This window comes from Capsella rubella, unplaced genomic scaffold (genome assembly GCF_000375325.1).
Source record: "Capsella rubella cultivar Monte Gargano unplaced genomic scaffold, Caprub1_0 scaffold_8, whole genome shotgun sequence".
NCBI classification, from domain to species: Eukaryota; Viridiplantae; Streptophyta; class Magnoliopsida; order Brassicales; family Brassicaceae; genus Capsella; species Capsella rubella.
The window spans coordinates 1,395,464-1,412,584 of record NW_006238916.1 but is presented as its reverse complement, the minus strand read 5'-3'; the positions used below and the strand labels follow the sequence as shown (position 1 = coordinate 1,412,584).

At 33.7% G+C, this 17,121-nt stretch overlaps 6 protein-coding genes across 7 annotated transcripts; 1 reads left to right on the top strand and 5 right to left on the bottom strand.

Moving 5' to 3' along the window:
• Positions 1-673: 673 nt before the first annotated feature.
• LOC17877285 (probable polygalacturonase At3g15720) lies at positions 674-2,900 on the bottom strand. Its single transcript, XM_023781852.1, has 9 exons — positions 2,787-2,900; positions 2,412-2,549; positions 2,081-2,224; positions 1,962-1,991; positions 1,642-1,849; positions 1,450-1,531; positions 1,214-1,322; positions 992-1,105; positions 674-901 (listed from the first exon to the last, which is right to left on the bottom strand). Exons 2-9 carry the CDS (start codon positions 2,523-2,525, stop codon positions 674-676), a joined length of 1,029 nt encoding a protein of 342 aa, XP_023637620.1. The 5' UTR covers positions 2,526-2,549; positions 2,787-2,900.
• Positions 2,901-4,875: 1,975 nt separating this feature from the next.
• On the bottom strand, positions 4,876-6,206 carry LOC17874757 (uncharacterized protein At4g15970). Its single transcript, XM_023781846.1, has 3 exons — positions 5,946-6,206; positions 5,493-5,870; positions 4,876-5,355 (listed from the first exon to the last, which is right to left on the bottom strand). The coding sequence occupies exons 1-3, from the start codon at positions 6,204-6,206 to the stop codon at positions 4,876-4,878; spliced, it is 1,119 nt and encodes a 372-aa protein (XP_023637614.1).
• Positions 6,207-7,415: 1,209 nt separating this feature from the next.
• LOC17876405 (uncharacterized protein At4g15970) lies at positions 7,416-8,984 on the bottom strand. The gene is made up of 3 exons (XM_006281478.2): positions 8,721-8,984; positions 8,250-8,627; positions 7,416-7,907 (listed from the first exon to the last, which is right to left on the bottom strand). The coding sequence occupies exons 1-3, from the start codon at positions 8,982-8,984 to the stop codon at positions 7,428-7,430; spliced, it is 1,122 nt and encodes a 373-aa protein (XP_006281540.2). The 3' UTR covers positions 7,416-7,427.
• A 1,503-nt stretch (positions 8,985-10,487) lies between these two features.
• Positions 10,488-11,829, bottom strand: LOC17874729. The gene has a single exon (XM_006280762.2). It carries the CDS (start codon positions 11,679-11,681, stop codon positions 10,716-10,718), a length of 966 nt encoding a protein of 321 aa, XP_006280824.1. The 5' UTR covers positions 11,682-11,829; the 3' UTR covers positions 10,488-10,715.
• Positions 11,830-12,997: 1,168 nt separating this feature from the next.
• Positions 12,998-13,915, top strand: LOC17876381 (protein PHLOEM PROTEIN 2-LIKE A8). The gene is made up of 2 exons (XM_006281909.2): positions 12,998-13,488; positions 13,629-13,915. The coding sequence occupies exons 1-2, from the start codon at positions 12,998-13,000 to the stop codon at positions 13,900-13,902; spliced, it is 765 nt and encodes a 254-aa protein (XP_006281971.1). The 3' UTR covers positions 13,903-13,915.
• A 708-nt stretch (positions 13,916-14,623) lies between these two features.
• LOC17874636 (probable arabinosyltransferase ARAD2) lies at positions 14,624-16,911 on the bottom strand. 2 transcript variants are annotated; one of them, XM_023783108.1, is made up of 4 exons: positions 16,128-16,911; positions 15,985-16,049; positions 15,443-15,808; positions 14,624-15,368 (listed from the first exon to the last, which is right to left on the bottom strand). In XM_023783108.1, the coding sequence occupies exons 1-4, from the start codon at positions 16,807-16,809 to the stop codon at positions 15,129-15,131; spliced, it is 1,353 nt and encodes a 450-aa protein (XP_023638876.1). In that variant the 5' UTR covers positions 16,810-16,911; the 3' UTR covers positions 14,624-15,128. The 2 variants fall into 2 exon arrangements, with proteins under 2 accessions (XP_023638876.1, XP_006280402.1); XM_006280340.2 differs by having other exon boundaries at positions 15,985-16,909.
• Positions 16,912-17,121: the final 210 nt, after the last annotated feature.

Below are 17,121 nucleotides of genomic sequence, written 5' to 3'. Positions count from 1 at the left end.
ATTGATTTTCTCCCTAAAATGTCAGAATATTTTTTAATTGAATAGAATTTTGTTTTTAATTGAATATATATGGCAGAAAATCCCCCCAAATGTCTTCCTCATTTCACTAAAATGTTACCATTTGCTTGGTCAAAAAAAATAAATGAGAAAGAAAAATTTATTCCACTTTTTTGTTGGCAAATTTATTTCACTTAAGCTCCAAATGATAAGGATGAACGAAAAATGGAAAAAACAGAATGAGATATATAGGTTAATAGATGGATATAGGATTTTGAGATATAGAAATATATTTATTCCATTGTCATTCGATAATTACAAAGTAATTTTTCTTTGAATTATTTTAATGAAAAAAGATCAAACTTTTAATCTTTATTATATGATAAATAATAAACTCATTTCGTCTTCTTTTTTTTTTTGAATTTTCAATAGTTATTCAACAATTTCTTATACAAAGAAAATTTTAACTTTAGGTTAACATTTTCAATACTTATTTATACTTATTTAACAAGTTATGTATTTACATAAATGAGAAACAATATACATAACTTAAACAAAAAGAAATAAAATTACTACATTGAAATAATCTAAACTATAAAACTGATTTATTTGATCATACATATAAAAATAGTTGATCATATATATCATTACATCAGATTTTCTATGAAAATGGATACTATCTTTTGAAACAACCATCGACCTCGTGAGCATTTATAGACTTTCCATACACATTAGTGCATTGAACAATTGGCGTATTTCCATCAGTCGTAGCGATATCGATTTTATCAAGAACAATGTCTTTGCAATATGTGACTTTGCTGCAATCTAACTTTATAATCTCATCAAACCATGACGTTCCACTAATATCTGTAAATGTCACGTTACTAATTGCTACTGCTGATTCCTACAAGAAAATACAAAATATGTTTGAATTCGAGTTCTACTTTTAAGAAATATTTTACTATATAGAAATATTCATCTTAAAATTATTTACCTCCACGTCTATGCGACCCTTATCTACATAATTTTGGTCAATTATTATCGGATTTTTGGTTTCAGTGAATTTGAGGCTTTTAAAAAGTATATTTCTTGCGTATCCTTTTCCATTCTAAAATAAAAAAATAAAAAGGTAAATATATATCATTTAGAATATATGTCAATAATATCACAATTTGTTTAGTTTTAATATGGAAAAATAGAATTTAAAAATTATTACCGGCCATGTCTTAATTCTAGCTCCATTATCTGTCCTAAAGAAAGTGCAATTAGTCACTTGGACATTTTCAACCATAGATTGTTCTCCATCTCTTCCTAGACTTCCCACACTGTAATTTAATTAAATATATAAATAATAAAATTCACTGTAGAATAAAAAAAAACAAATAGTATATGTATAATGGTATTGATCAATAAAAACAAATAGTATATGTATAATGGTATTGATCAATATACCTTATTCCATGGCCAGGTCCACAATTCATTCTTGTGATATTGATATTCATACTTCCATTGTTTATCGCTACACAATCATCTCCTAGAATATTTTCAAATTATAATAAAATCTAAATAACCATTTTTTTCTAACATTTCATCAAAATTTATAATTAATTAATGTGTAAGAGAGACATGTATATGGCTATGTACCTGTTCCAATAACGGTGTCGTAAATATCAATATTACTTGATTCAGAGATATCAATTCCATCAGTATTAGGACTATCGTGAGGAGCTACGAGTTTAATCTCCGTTATTGTAACTCTTTTGCACTCGTTAATCGATATATGATTTTTCGGACTGTTGAATGAAGTTATTCCAATTATCTTGAGATCATTGCATCTTTGAAAATGCAATTGCTGTTAGAAAACAAAAAACAATGTATCATGAACATCGTAATACATATATAGAGAAAGCTATCTTTTTTTTTTAGAATTGACAATAAATTTAGTGGGAAGAACATAAACTCACAGTAGGCCGTTTTGAAGGTGACATTCTTGGCTGAATATGAGAAAATGAAAAATATAAGGTTCACATATTAAAAATTGCATCTTTTTTACCAAAATTTTTGTATATGTAAATCTTGTCACCTCCCAAAATGATGAACCACGTCCATGAATTGTTCCCGAACCAATAATTGTTAAACCGTTGATTTCGGTAAAACTAACCCATCTTAACAACTTATATTTCAACCATGCTGCTTTATTTATAGGCGCAACGATCTTTCCATCAAACTGCATAAACGAATACATAAAGTCCAAAATAAAATAAAAAAATCCTAAAGTTGTGAATGATTTTTTCATATGCACATAAACTACTTTTTTGCAGACCTTTAATATGCATATAAAATAATTTTATTTAATTTCAGTTCACATAAAGTTGTGAATGATATTTCTTATATAAAAAAGGACCAATTGTTACCTTAACTTGTACGGAAGGAGATATACAAGGCCTTTGGAATATAAGAGGTTGTAGTAAGAATGTTTTGTTCGAAGGAATAAGGAGTGTGCTATTATTTCCACCACACCCACACATAACACTCCATGCTTTGACAAAAGCCTATTTGTTTTATCAAAAGATCAAAATATATAAGAATTCTTAACTCAGTAAGACAGTAACTAGAATTTTGGGACAACGATTTTGATTAACTTGTAGTAAAGTGAATAATAAACTAATAATTATGTAAGCTCTAATGTCGTATATCATATGATAATATATTTTTGTTGATTTTTTCTTTCAAAATTCTGACATTTTCATAGAATAAATTAAACAAGATATTAGCTTCCAATATAATACCTTTGAATCATCGGAGACACCATCTCCCTTGGCACCAAATTTAAGAACATCATAGATTTGGCCATTTACAAGAACATTATGTAATAAAGTCAACAAGAACAAAATGCGTAGTATAATTTCCTAGAACATCCAAAAATCATTGTTAGAAAGAAAGAAAACATATCAATTTATCATCAAAATTTAATTTGATTTCATATGTACCATTGTGTGATGATGATCAGATGATTATATGGGATGTAATGTATGTATAAGTGATGAACATCTACACCCATATGTACAAATTTTAAAATCAAAACCCATCACTTATATATATATATATATACACATACAAAATCATGGGTGTAGATTTTAAAATTAGTTCATGGATATAGTTTTTGAAAATTTGCATATCTTATGCCTAGAATCATTAGTGTGGATATTCTTGAGTGATATTATCTGTTTTATTAAATAATTTTATAAATAAATTTATAAATAAATCATACTATAAAATAAATAAAATAGAATCAAAAGATATAGCAGAGAATATTGGTTAAAAGGGGAATGAATTAATTGAATAAAAGATTAAAAAAAAAATTTTTGGAAAAACTCATAAGCATAATTAAATTTGGATGTACATAGTGATCTCATTGCAATAGATATTAACTGATAGTTTACAAATACAAGCACTATGTTCTGTGTAACATTGCCATTGATATTAAAAACCAATATATTTTTCTACTTATCTGGTAGTGTTTGAAACATATAGATGGACAGTAATTTAAAATAAAATATGAGATTTGAATGTACTATTCAATGTTATTATATGATACAGAAGAATACAGAAGTTATTATATGATAATACCTATATTATTGTATAGTAAAAATTATTTGATGTATGATAAAGTTTTTAAAAATTATCCATTTTATATTGTCTTAGTTTTTTTCAATAATTTTTTTCTCAATTTAATTCATAACCAATTAAAATCCATAAAAGAATTAAAACTTAAAAAAAAAACCAAAAAAATAATTTTAATCAATATATATCAATATAGTTGAGTAACTAAAATTAAAACATATGCTATCTTGTTAGGTCTCTACGAGTCGTTTCTATCAAATTGATCAGTGAGAGAGAGGAGACATGGTGCTACTAATAAGAAAGCTTCAACGTTGGCAAAAACATCTCCTAGCTGATAGCTTCACCACCACGAAACTCCATCGAGTAACTTATGAAAGCCCAAAATTACTATATTACCGCTTCTGAACTATTTTATAATTATAAATTATAACCAACATTATAATTGTAAATTCAATCTATCATTTTTATTACTATTAATATATATTAAATTTTGTTAATTAATTCTTTTTTATTAATGTATAGATATACATCATTTATTTAATAAAAGAATTTTAAATTTAATCTATCATCTTTATCATCATAACCAACATTATAATTGTAAATTCAATATATCATTTTTATTAGCATTAATATGTAATAAATTATGAATAAAAATATATAACAAAAACTAAAATGGACGGTCTATAAGAATGCTTATCTAAACATAGTCTTTGTCGCGCATACATTTTTTGGATCATTGTCTATTAAGTACCGTCTAATTATTATCCATAAATAAAATTATCATGTTTGAACAAGTCCAATGATCTATGTATTGAAATACAAACCAATATTCCACATCGGAAGATTAGAAAAGAAGTTTGAAATATATAAGTCAAGTCCAACTCCAATTAGTATGAGACCTTTTATGAAGAAGCCCAACAAATCCGTGCGGGCTCAAAGCGGATATTATCATACTAATGGAAAGTTGGCTTGGTTTGGAAAATCCAACACTATGGACGGACTATTTGACAGCTCTAATGAGATTAAAGGTTATAAAAATTTCACTGATGAGATTTGATCTACTTATGCTACTAGGATTAACAATTTACCAAGTTATGACAAGGTTAACAAGGATATAATCCAGAGGTTAAAGCCATCATTATTGGTGGTTTCTTAACAAATCTTAGAAGTCTAACCATACCTTTTCGTTCCAGATATTAATTTCAGCCGAAATCGTCCTCTAAACCTTCAAAAACAATGGATCAAAGTCGCCCTCTAATAACCACACCTTGGTGGAATACTCCATTTAATCTCAGTCACTTTCGTATTTGCGGACAAATATTGCTTCCAATCTTGAAGAGCGGCTCTAAGATTCTTCACTTTGTTCTCCAAACCAATACAACAATTTGCATGCATAGTATTAACCAAGTTGATGTCTCGGCTCGGCTGACAAAACCCACCGAAGTAAACTGTGTCCAAGAACCTCATCGTGATCCCAAGTTCCACTACGAACGGTTCGTTCTTGATGGAATTGAAAACATTTTGGTCGTGTCTTTTTGGAAATCTCTTGCTCGAGTCGCACCAATACTTGTAGAAATTTAGAGTTTTATTGTTGGCCTTGACATATATGAATCCAGCGTTCACGTAGTTGTTCTTGTCCGAAGGTTTCCCGTTGTAACCATCGCATGATATTTGTAAATCAACGTTGGACAAGAACCGAGGAAATGGATCACGGAACCATAAGATGTCAGCATCCTATATAATCAGTAAAAACAATTAATAACATTATTGAATTAGACAAAATTCTAACTAGTGTTCTGTATCCTTTGCTTATTATAGCTTCGGTTTCAATTGGTTTAGATTTAACTTTTATTGATCATGATATGACCTACCGTGAAGAGGAAGTTATAGCCTAAGCTGAGAACTTCTTTTAGGAGATCCATTCGCCGCCAAATGAGTTTTAAGTAACTGGGAGACATGAACTGGTTTATCCCTGAGAGTTCTTCAGAATCAGAGGTATTGATTAAGTAGCAATGAATATGAACTTGTACACATCGGTCATAGGCCTTGCTATCCAAGCAAACCGCAATCACATGCTTCAATAACCTCTCAGTCCCAATTCCGGTTTGAAAACTCTCAAGAAATAAATCAAACGTAGAGTTTGGAACCGTCCACGCACTGTTTAACACCGTTATTATCACTGTTTTATCCTCCATAGCCGCATTCATTAGTACTCTTTCTAGCTTTGAAACCTGTTTTGTTCGTTCTATCTACATGTAACATCAAATCAACATAAATATATACAACAAAGTTTATACACATGTGAATAAAATTGAGAAACTTACCAGCTTTAAAGAAGTTTGGTTTGGTGAATACCAATGGCTTTTCCATTGAAACCGCATCACTTGAGGGGGATTTTTCATATATGTGTAGACAAAAAGACAATAAACAGTGATGATTTCGAGCAACAACACGACTCCCATCACATATCTTTGGCCGGTCATCGAACTGTCCGAACAAATAAACCGTATTATCGCTCTGCCTTTACCGCCAGGGCAAGCCAGTTTCTTGCCTGGAAAAGAAGAAGAGCCAGTGCTCATACTCATACTCTTGATATGGTTTGATTTGATTGATTGATTCTTTGGGAAGATAGAGAAAATGCTTGTATACAAGTTAGCTCAACATTCATTCTCACTATACGTTTAGTATATTGTAGAATAGGTATCTTTCAAAGTGTTACGTATGTCATTCTATATAATAAAATCTGAGTAAGTGAAACAAATCTCCTAAACATTTTTGTTTAATCTATAATGTATACAATGATATGGAGACATGAATTGTGGATATATGTCCGTACGTGAATTTAGAATAAGATCTACACTTTATTTTATGTATCAAAATATTACTTTCCCTTTTTAGGGTTATATAAGACTTAAACGCTTCAACATCCCGTTAATTAATTTGTTACGATAACTTTACTACTATTAGCTGTTAGTTTCTACAAATTTATTATTATTGAAATATAAATTTTGAACTTTAAACTACATTGTGCATCTATATATATAAAGTTACCTTTCCTCTCTTCTCCTTCCGCCACATCATCCACCACATCATCATTTTTATTTTTACTAAATCCAAAAGAATATGGGTTTGAGGTCCAACACTTCCACAACAATCAAAATACAAAATCTAAAAAAACATGGACATGAGGTCCAACACATAACAATCAAACCGGTTAAAAAAATCATAAAAACGTGGGATACACGAGTTTGGAACTGGATGATTAAACGGAACAGGAAAAACATTTTCTAGAACCATTGTTTACAAGAGCGACACATCTGCAACAACGATACCGATTTCAAAATCTTTGGCCGGAATACACGGGTTCGAACGTAGGAAAAAACGGGAAACAAGCCAGATCCTAGAATATATCAAACCCAGACACCAGAAACTTTATCTCTCTAATCACATACTTAGTAAAAAGAGAGAATACCGCATAAACTTTCCATCGACCTCTGATGAATACCTAATGATGATAAACATTTCAAATACTAAATTACTATAAAATTGAAAAAATAATTGATATGAAAAATAGAATAACAAAAAATAACAACAGTAAAAAGCCAACAAAACAAACAATGCAAAACAAAAAAAAAATAACGAAAAATTATAATATAACTAAAAATAAAATAAAAAAATTTATAAACCTCCCGCGCACAGCGCGGGTCAACAACTAGTATAACATAATCTTATATGACATCTTGTATAACCTTATTTGAATAAAAGATATTTTTTATGGTTTGTTATTGAATACATTCACAACCTCTCTAATAACCACACCTTGGTGGAATATTCCATTTAGTCTCGGTCACGGTTGTATTAGCCAACAAATACTTCTTCCAATCTTCAAGAGCGGCTTTAAGATTCTTCACTTTGTTGTCCAAACCAATACAACAATTTGCATGCATAGTGTTAACAACGTTGATGTCACGGCTCGGCTCACAAAACCCGCCGAAGTAAACCGTGTCCAAGAACCTCATGGTAATCCCGATTTCCGCGACGATCGGTTCGTTCTTGATGGAATTGAAAACATGTTGGTCATGTCTTTTAGGGAATCTATTGCTCGAGTCGCACCAATACTTGTAGAAATTTCGGGTTTTGTTATTGGCTTTGACATATGTGAATCCTGAATTTACGTGGTTGGTTTTGTCAGAAGGTTTTCCATTGTAATCATCACATGATATTTGGAAATCGGCGTTTGCAAAGAACCGTGGGAATGGATCACGTAGCCATAAGATGTCAGCATCCTACACATTTTATTCAATATATAAAGAACACATCAAAAATAAAATATCGAAGAAAGAAAAATAAGTTGATTGGTCTATTTATTTAGTAACCTTGACCAGCTTATAAAGAAAAAGTATATTAAAACAAGAATTCAAACCATAAAAGGTATGCGTAGCTTCAATTTCAAGCCTTTGGTCATTGGTCTAGAGCTCTATAAAGTCTTTTAAATATCATTTTCTGTATTTCACTATTCGATTTCTATTAGTTTAAACATTTAACTTATAATATGGTATCTTGCAAATTTTAGGGTAAGATACTCCCTAAAATCCTTGCATTAAGGATGGTCTAATGTTATGACGTACCGTGAAGAGGAAGTTATAGCCTAAACTGAGAACTTCTCTTAGGAGATCCATTCGTCGCCAAATGAGCTTCAAGTAACCGGGAGACATGAACCGGTTTTTCCCCGCGAGCTCGTCTGAATCAGTGGCGTTGATCAAGTAGCAATGAGAATGAACCTGCATACATCGGTCATATGCCTTGCTATCCAGGCAAACCGCAATAACATGTTTTAATAGCCTCTCTGTCCCTAGTCCTGTCTGAAAACTCTCTAGAAACAAATCAAACGTAGAGTTTGGAGCTGTCCACGCGTTGTTCAACGCTGTTATGATAACCGTGTTGTCCTCCATAGCAGCGCTCATCAGTACTCTCTCTAGCTCTGAAACCGGTTCTTTATGTTGTACCTATATATATATATATATAACAACAGCAAATCAATATAACTAGGATTCACTCCACATGTGTGTTTGTTAAGTGAAAATGATTGAGAAACTTACTGGCTTTAAGGAAGTTTGGTTTTGTGAGTACCAACTTGTTTTCCATTGAGGCAACATCACTTGGAGAGGCTTGTCCACAGATTTATAGACCAAAAGACAAGAAAGTGCCACGGTTGTTAACAACAACACCACTCTGATCATATCCCTCTGACCGGTCGAACTGTCAGACCCAATAGACCGTGACTTGGCTCTGCCGCCTGTGCCACTAGGGCCAGCCAGTTCGTAGCCGGAAAATGAAGAAGAGTCAGTGCTCAAGCTCTTCATGGTTTGTTTGTTTGTTTGATTGATTGGTTGATACTTTGGCAATAACATCTCCTATTTATTTCTCTCTTCAACTATGTAATAACTAATATTACATTTACATGTATTCATACTTTAGCACATAAGATAAGACTTAATTTCCTAAGTTTTGGGGTTGACATCATGCACCCAAAAGAGAACCGGGATTCATGTTACTGAGATTAACTTTGGTTATATCTCGGTTTAGGTGATCTTAAACGAAGAAACCTCCTAAAACAATAACTAGGAAACTATATAACTGTAAAAAAAGAGAAAAGTCAATTGGCCAATGGCATTGAGATTAACAAGTATCTTTAAACAAATAATTAATCAATATTAGTTAAGAAAATCTAAGTACTTTACTTGTAATGTGGTCGATTGACGAAGAAGAACCTAGTAACTAAAATTATATTTGACTATATATTACTTAGTAATCGGATTATGATCATGTGCTTTTCACATTATTTTGAATTGTTTTTTACCAACCTACTGGTCTAGTCTTAATTAAACGTTAGAAAAATCTTGGAGAAACTAGTTTTGGATGTTCTAAAAGATGTGTTAGAAAATTTTACTATAAAGTTTTTAAGATGTATTCTAAATTTAAATAGATACACTCATACACTACGTAACGTTACTACTCTACTAAAACGAGCATGTTGTAACGTTTTGAGGTTCTCTGCCCGCAGAGCCAATAAGGTTGTTTACACATGCGAAACGCTAGTGAAACTGAATCTATCCCACAAGGTTGTCATAGATTCTTCTTCTTCTTCTTCTCAGGCTCGCCTCCCAAGTCCCATCCCTTAAGAAGCTCTACCTAATCAGTGTGGTCTATAAAGACGAGGCTTCTCTCTCGTTAGGTTCTTATGAAGCTGCACTGTTCTTTAAGTAACAAGAGAAGAGGATGACAATGTCACGGGTATTAATGTGATAGTGCCTTCTTTACGGGTCTTATCGTGTGATGATTATACTTATAGTTATGTAGGAAACAGAGTATGTGCTCACTCCTGCAATAAATGACAAGATGTTCCAATAAGATTGTTCTGATCGATTATTACCTTTGCCTCTTTCCATTCACCATAAGTTTTAAATCAGCCAAGTTAGAACATTTTGTTCTTTAGCTCTGCCATACCACAGAGCAATAGAGTAAAGATGGGAAGTTTAAGACTCACTGGTTACCTTCAAGGACAAGCTCTGGTGTGGTATAGGCATAGTCTTCTTCACTTCTGACTTTACAAAAGCGAACAAGGGGTCTATATCCTCCATTGTTGCTAAAGAAACAATTAAGTCAACCTAGATGGAGCTAGAGAGAGTGGGATGCTCGTTACAAACTAGCGCTGGGCAAACGGGTTAACCCGAACAAACCGAACCGAGATGGAGCTAGAGAGAGGAGAGTATTTAAATTCATATACTAGGCTATGTTCCTCACTACCTATACTTTAGATGACAAGAATGACTAACCAATATAATTAGCTCTCAAGCACAACAGACTTAAGAAATTGTCTAGTAAAAATTTTATTTCATTAAATCTTTCAATTTTGAACAAAACACTAAGAAAATTACAAGGAACAGAACATCTGCAATTTCAGTCTATTCCCAAGTTAATTTAGGTATGTAAAAAAAGCTAAACAAACACTATAGAAAAATTACAAACATTACAACTTACAATGACAAACTGCAAAAAACTGTTTCTTTATCATCATCCAATCCATTTGACGATTAAATATCAAAGTTCTCCATCTGAATACTGCTCTTTAAAGGCACATAGTCACCAAGATACCCACCAAGATGATCGTGTAACGCGGACTTATCAATCTCCTCATGATGAAAACTTTTGCAAACATAGTAAAACACACTCTGCACAAGCAATCCCACAAGATTCACAATCACTAGAATCCCAACCAAGAAACCTCCAACAACAATCTTGGTAAACAACCCGAAATCATCTCCTCCATGAACCACAACACCACCGAAAACACCAGCCGTGATACCACAAAGAGCAAGATACACAAAAACCATAGTACAAGCCATATTAGTCCTTCCTTTAAGCAACTCATAGCTCTTCTTCATCGCAGCGATCCCGTAAATGGGTTCAAGAACAGAGACAACACTAGCTAAATGCCACCACGCAGTCATATAAACATGAACAACCAAGAACAGAACAAAGATCACAACCATCGAGAACACAGCGAGAATCACGCTCTGTAAATCAATGGCCACGATCAAAACCACGAGGAACAGCAAGAAAACAGAGTTGTACACAAGCATTAACAGAGAAACCCAAAGGAACGTGATGAACAAACGTTTCAGAACCAGAGGAATCGCGTGCATTGTTGATGAGAAAGAAACAGGCTTCCCCGTGTAAAGAGACGCGACGGTGAAGACGACGGCTGCCGTGGAGAGGAGAGAGAAGGCGAAGAGGAAGATAACGTAGATGAATTGGTAAATGAGGAGAAGGGTCCATTCGTGATTGGTCTGAGATTGATCTTGAGGAGGAGATGAATCGAGCTGAGCTAAGATTGGTTGGGTAAAGAGGGAATGAGCGAGGATTGCGAAGGAGAGAGGGAAAATTAGGGTTAGGGTTATGAGGTAAAAGGTTTTTGGGGAAAATTTGGGGATCGTTGTTGATTCACGTAATATACCTTGAATGTTAAGGTATTGAAGCTCTTCTGCAGCTAGATCCATGGCTGAGATTAGGTTTTGGATAGAGAGATTGGGGAAGAATGTTTAAAGGAGGTGACTTTTTTGAAGATCTGATTTAGAATTTTTCAGGGAGATCTCAACAGAGAGAGAGAGAGAGAGAGATAGGAGGAAGGTTACTTCATGGTTAAAAAAAAAAAGTTATTGTCTTTCTTGAAAAATGGTACAAAAGGATCTAAATTTAGGACACGACCAGAAGACACGACTAGAAGACGACAAAAAAGATAGGGTCAATGATTGAAAGAAGTAAATTGAAATCTCTTTCTCATCTAGAGTCTTTGGCTTGGACGAGTTTGGGATTTTTGTTTTGTCACTAGAAAATTTTGTCAAACATCCTCCTGCAAATATTCTCAGTTTTGGAAAGTTATTGTTGTGTTCATAACTCAAAAGAAGATTGAAGACTATAGTGTCAAATCTTTGAATAAACACTATAGATGTCGTCACGAACTCAAGACAAAGATGGTCCAAGATGTCTTGAGAATGAATGATAGTTACTATAAATCTCTCAAAGTAACTTCGATATTCAAACAGAGATGAGTATTACAAAGATAGTAACACAAAGATTCGAGAAACGTATCGTGACATCGTCTACCCAAAGTATGGAAACGATTACACCAAGATCTAACATTTGATCTTCTTTTAGCACATAGCCAGGCAAATTCACAACAAATGAGATAAAACCACAAACGAGATGATGGCTCTTCTTATTTGTACAGTACATATTTCCTAATCATAACAGCAAAGCTTCCTTCTCCGTCAGAGTCTTTCCTCTGTTCTTTCTCTCTCAACGTCTCCATCTTTAGTTCTTTTTTCTAATTCACAACTCTTAATACTTGTTGTTTGGTGTAGGCGGAACAAAAACTTATTATATGATACATCATTTGGTGGTATGTTAGATATATCATTTACGTACATCTTTGTGTTCACATAAGAAGAAAAAGTGTTCAAATTGATGTTTGGAATTCACCTATCCAAAATGTTCGCATATCATCATTACGTAACTATGTCTCATCGTCTATGTTTTTATTCTATTTTGTTGTTTCAACAACTATATACTTAGTCTATGTTTTGTTTTTTTATTTTGTTGTTTCACCAACTATATAACCAGCTGTAATATAATTAAAGATTATATGGATTAGTATAAGACTCATTCAAATCTCTGGTCAACTTGTGTAATTGTCTTTGTAGATCAATGATATATATTATGGAATCAATTGTGATTTTAAGTAAAAACACATTGAAACCAATAGACTCATTTGCTCTAATATTTTTTTTTCTTCAAAGAACATCATCACTCATCCATGGGCTCCTCCTTATCTCTCTTTACCAATGTTGGACCGATCCCGCCTCAGTATCAAGTGTTCATCAACTTCCGAGGAGTAAAGCTGCGTGATGGGTTCTTAGGGTTTCTAGTGGATGCTCTTTTGAAAGAGAATGTGAACGTCTTTATAGATGATCATGAGCTTAGAGGTAGAGATCTTGACCATCTATTCAAAAGGATCGAGGAATCGAGAGTCGCGCTGACAATCTTCTCCAAGAACTTCACCGAGTCGAGATGGTGCTTAGATGAGCTTTCTAAGATTAAAGAATGTGTGGAACAAGAGAGTCTTATAGTGATACCTATCTTCTTTAAGATGAAAACTGACGATGTGAAGAAACTGAAGGGAAAGTTTGGGGACAATTTCCGGGACCTGAAGTCAACGCATCGCGGCGAGGCAGACACTTTTAAGAAATGGAAGGAAGCTTTGTATTTTGTCTCGAGAAAATCCGGCTTGTCTTCGTCACGTTACAGGTCTAGACTTGTCCCTTTTCTTCTGTTCTTCATCCAAATACTCTGTTTCAAGACTCTGTTTCAAGATTCTGTTTCAAGACTCTGTTTCTTGGTTAGTTACTAGTTGACTCACTGATATTTTTGATATCTTGTTATGTTAGTCGCCAGAATGATTTGGTATGCAAAATCGTCGAGGAGGTAAAGAAAGTTTTAAACGATATCTCCGAGAGCGAACGCAAAATTTTTGAAGCGAGACGCAACCAATTGATGGCAAGAACTGATGAAGTGATTAGATTTGTTATACGTTTCCTAAGTCTGTTTTTTCTTATTACAATAGTTTTTGGTCCTTATGTGATAGGCCTTGTCTCTGTTTTCTCTATTCTACTTGGTCGTTTCATAATCAATCGAGCCGTAGAAAGTGAGACTGAGTGGTAAATGGTGAATGTTTAACTAGAGGTCCATTGTTGCATTCGATATTTTTGTTATGAAATAATTCGATTTTGATTAGTTTTTTCATCTTGTATCATTTATTTGATATAGTGATGAGAGTTTTGTATTATGAAGAATTGTCATTTCTCATTTAACATAATGTTAATAACAAATTTCTTGAAGATATATGATTTCATTAATCTTTTGGATATTTTAGATCATTGGACATGAACAACAGTAGAATATATATAACTAATCAAACTATCAAAAGATTGACTTGCTTTGTTAGAATATATATAGGGAAAAACTTTTGACTTTTCAGGAGTAGACACTGCATGATTCACATTACCACCATGCACCATTATAATATTTTAACTACTTTTTTTTCTCTTGTTATATTGTCATTATCACAAAACTAAATTAATATTATATTACAAATTACCATCTTTATAAACTTCAATGAGTGAATTTAATTATTTACAATATTTGAAAACACAATCAAACTGTTTGGTGATTAATAGAGGAGATGTGAACAAGAACAATGTGAGAAATTTCAATGGAGATCATTTTAAAAATTAATTGGTGGTTATGTTTAGTGGTTTCCCCATCGAAATGGTTATAATCATGCGTTATGCTTCTTAAAAGATTTGGTGAATGAGTTACCGACGATTACATTCACTGTAGAGATTTGGTGAATGAGTCTGGTGGTAAGAACTCAAATTACATCTGCTTAATTATCAAAACTATCATTTCATTGAACTGAGGCAAAGATATAAGAAACACTTAGATATATTGCATTATTTCACTTTCCACTTTGTTATCTTCTATCTGTAAAGTAGACTTTTCTCTCTTCTCCGTCCACCACGTTCAGCATCTATTTGGTCTTAGTACCACCCTCCTGAATAATTGTTATCTACAGTTACATTGTTCTGCCTGTACAATACTACATATGTGATCAGCTGATCATACAAATTTTGTTGTGTTGTATGTGTTTTTGGTCATTGGCATGGACTCGGTTTTTTTCTCTTTTCAACTTCATATTTTGTTATCGATCAAAGAGATGATCCCGTTGCGTGATTCGATTATATGCAAACAAGATAGCTTGATTCTCTCTTCTGCTGTTTGAATTGATGATCATTCTTTTCGCGACTGTTCTCCAAAAAGAAGGCTCTTTGATGATCCGCCTCTCCCAACTCCCAAGGTGAAGCATGATCAACGTGTAAAGTAAAACATCAGGGAGATTTCGGTAAGAATTTTGAGGAGTTGAAGAAAGAGTATGTAGACAAAGAACCATGGATGATCCCTGTCAGGTTTGAGCATAAACAAGAACATTGTGGGTCACTTCCTTCTCTCTTGATCATGCGCTTCCCCCGATTGATCATCAATTTGATTAGCGGTATCTTTTGAGTAACTTGTCTCCAAATCTCGTTCACACTTCCATTTAGATGTGTATAGTCAAAATATCGCCTAACCTACACCAATCAAGCCCAAATATTAGTTTCTTACAAACAAAAGTTAAGAAGACAAAGCAAGAAACTCTTCTTACCTCTTTCATTGTCTTTTGGTACTTTAAAATCTTCTCTGGTTTCACTTTTCTCAGCTTCTTAACCAAAAACCCCGGTTTCAAAGCAACATCACTCCTCAAGAATATACAGAACTTTCTGTAGTCTATAACATCTTCAAAAGGTAACTCAATGCCATCACTTACAATCACCGGGACACATAAACTAGCAACTGAATCAAATAACCTGCAAGCAGAAGGAGTATCACCAGCTGGATGTAGACAAAACTTAGATGTATGCATTCCTTGTTTAGCCGCACGCCTATTCTCCTTTGATTGCGTTCCATGTTTGATCACAACATCGTCTTCGTCCTCAAGCAGCTTGAAAAGCAAATCTCGGATTCTGCCTCCCTGTCAAAATCACACATTTGACATTTCAATTCCAATACATACTAACATACACAAGAACACTAAACCTAGTAACCATGGCCGGATTCTCTATATCTAACTCAAAAGTACTCAACTTTAAGAAACCTCTATTTCCAAATTCAAGATCAAGAACAATGAAAGAATCACTTAAATCTTACATCTTTGCGATATCGATTTCCCATGAAGAACAACAAGTTGTTCCTCTGCTTTACTCCAAGCTCACCTTCATAAGCATCAATCCTATGAGAATAAGGTATGATAACGTCTTTCACAAGCGACCCTTGGTCAGCTCTTAACCTACCAAGATCCGCCACAAGCAAAACCGCATTCTTGACCCGATCCATGACCCGTTTCAACGCATTCGGGTCACCGGCAACAATCACATGATCCCTCCCGTTGTTCCTCCTCCACCACTCTTGCCCTTCCAACCAACCCACCAAACTCTCCTGCATCTCCTCATCACTGTACCCAAACCCGGATCCAGAGTTACCGGGTCGACCCGAATTCACAATCAAACTCAACGAAGAGAAAGCCGCAACATAGAACAAATCCGCCTCCGCCGGGTCAAATACCCTAACAATAGGAGACCCGACCCGTTCCATTTCGGGTCGGTTAAGATCCGAGAAGATATACCACTCATGCATATGCTGATGACCCGGATATCTCAACCCGGTTACATCATCGAATCTTTCTCCGCCGCGAGCTAGGCCGTGTTGCTCGATGACTCCGTAAGTAAAATTCGTCGGCAAGTCGTACATGTAAACTTTGGTTTTACACAAATTCCCAGAAAAATCGAAACTTTCTCGGGAATCATCAACGAGATTGCGCCGAGTTGAGACAGAAGAATCAGAGTAAAAACTTGGGTAGAAGAAAGTATTAACAAAGACGAAGACTGAGAAAACAGAGAGAAACGAAAAAGTGATGACCTTTTTGGAAGATGAATTGTTGGGTTTTCTGATTTTGGTGTTTAATCTCTCTTTCATCTTCTAAAAGTTTCCTCTTTTACAGTTAAAGAAAGAGCTTTAAAAGGCAACAGTATCAGAGGAAGAAGAAGAAGAAGACGAAAAGCTCATTCATATTCACGATTCACGAGACATGAGTTTTCCAAGTCTTGTGTCTTGTGTTGTTTGAAGTTCAAATTAAATTTTTAGTTAAATTAATTTTTAAGTCGGTTCCTTTGGCTGTTACGACATTTATTCATGTATTAATGATAATTTATACATGTATCTACTGATGACCGCAAAAAATATATATCAATCAAATTCAAAAACACGTAAGCTAAAATCATTATTAAA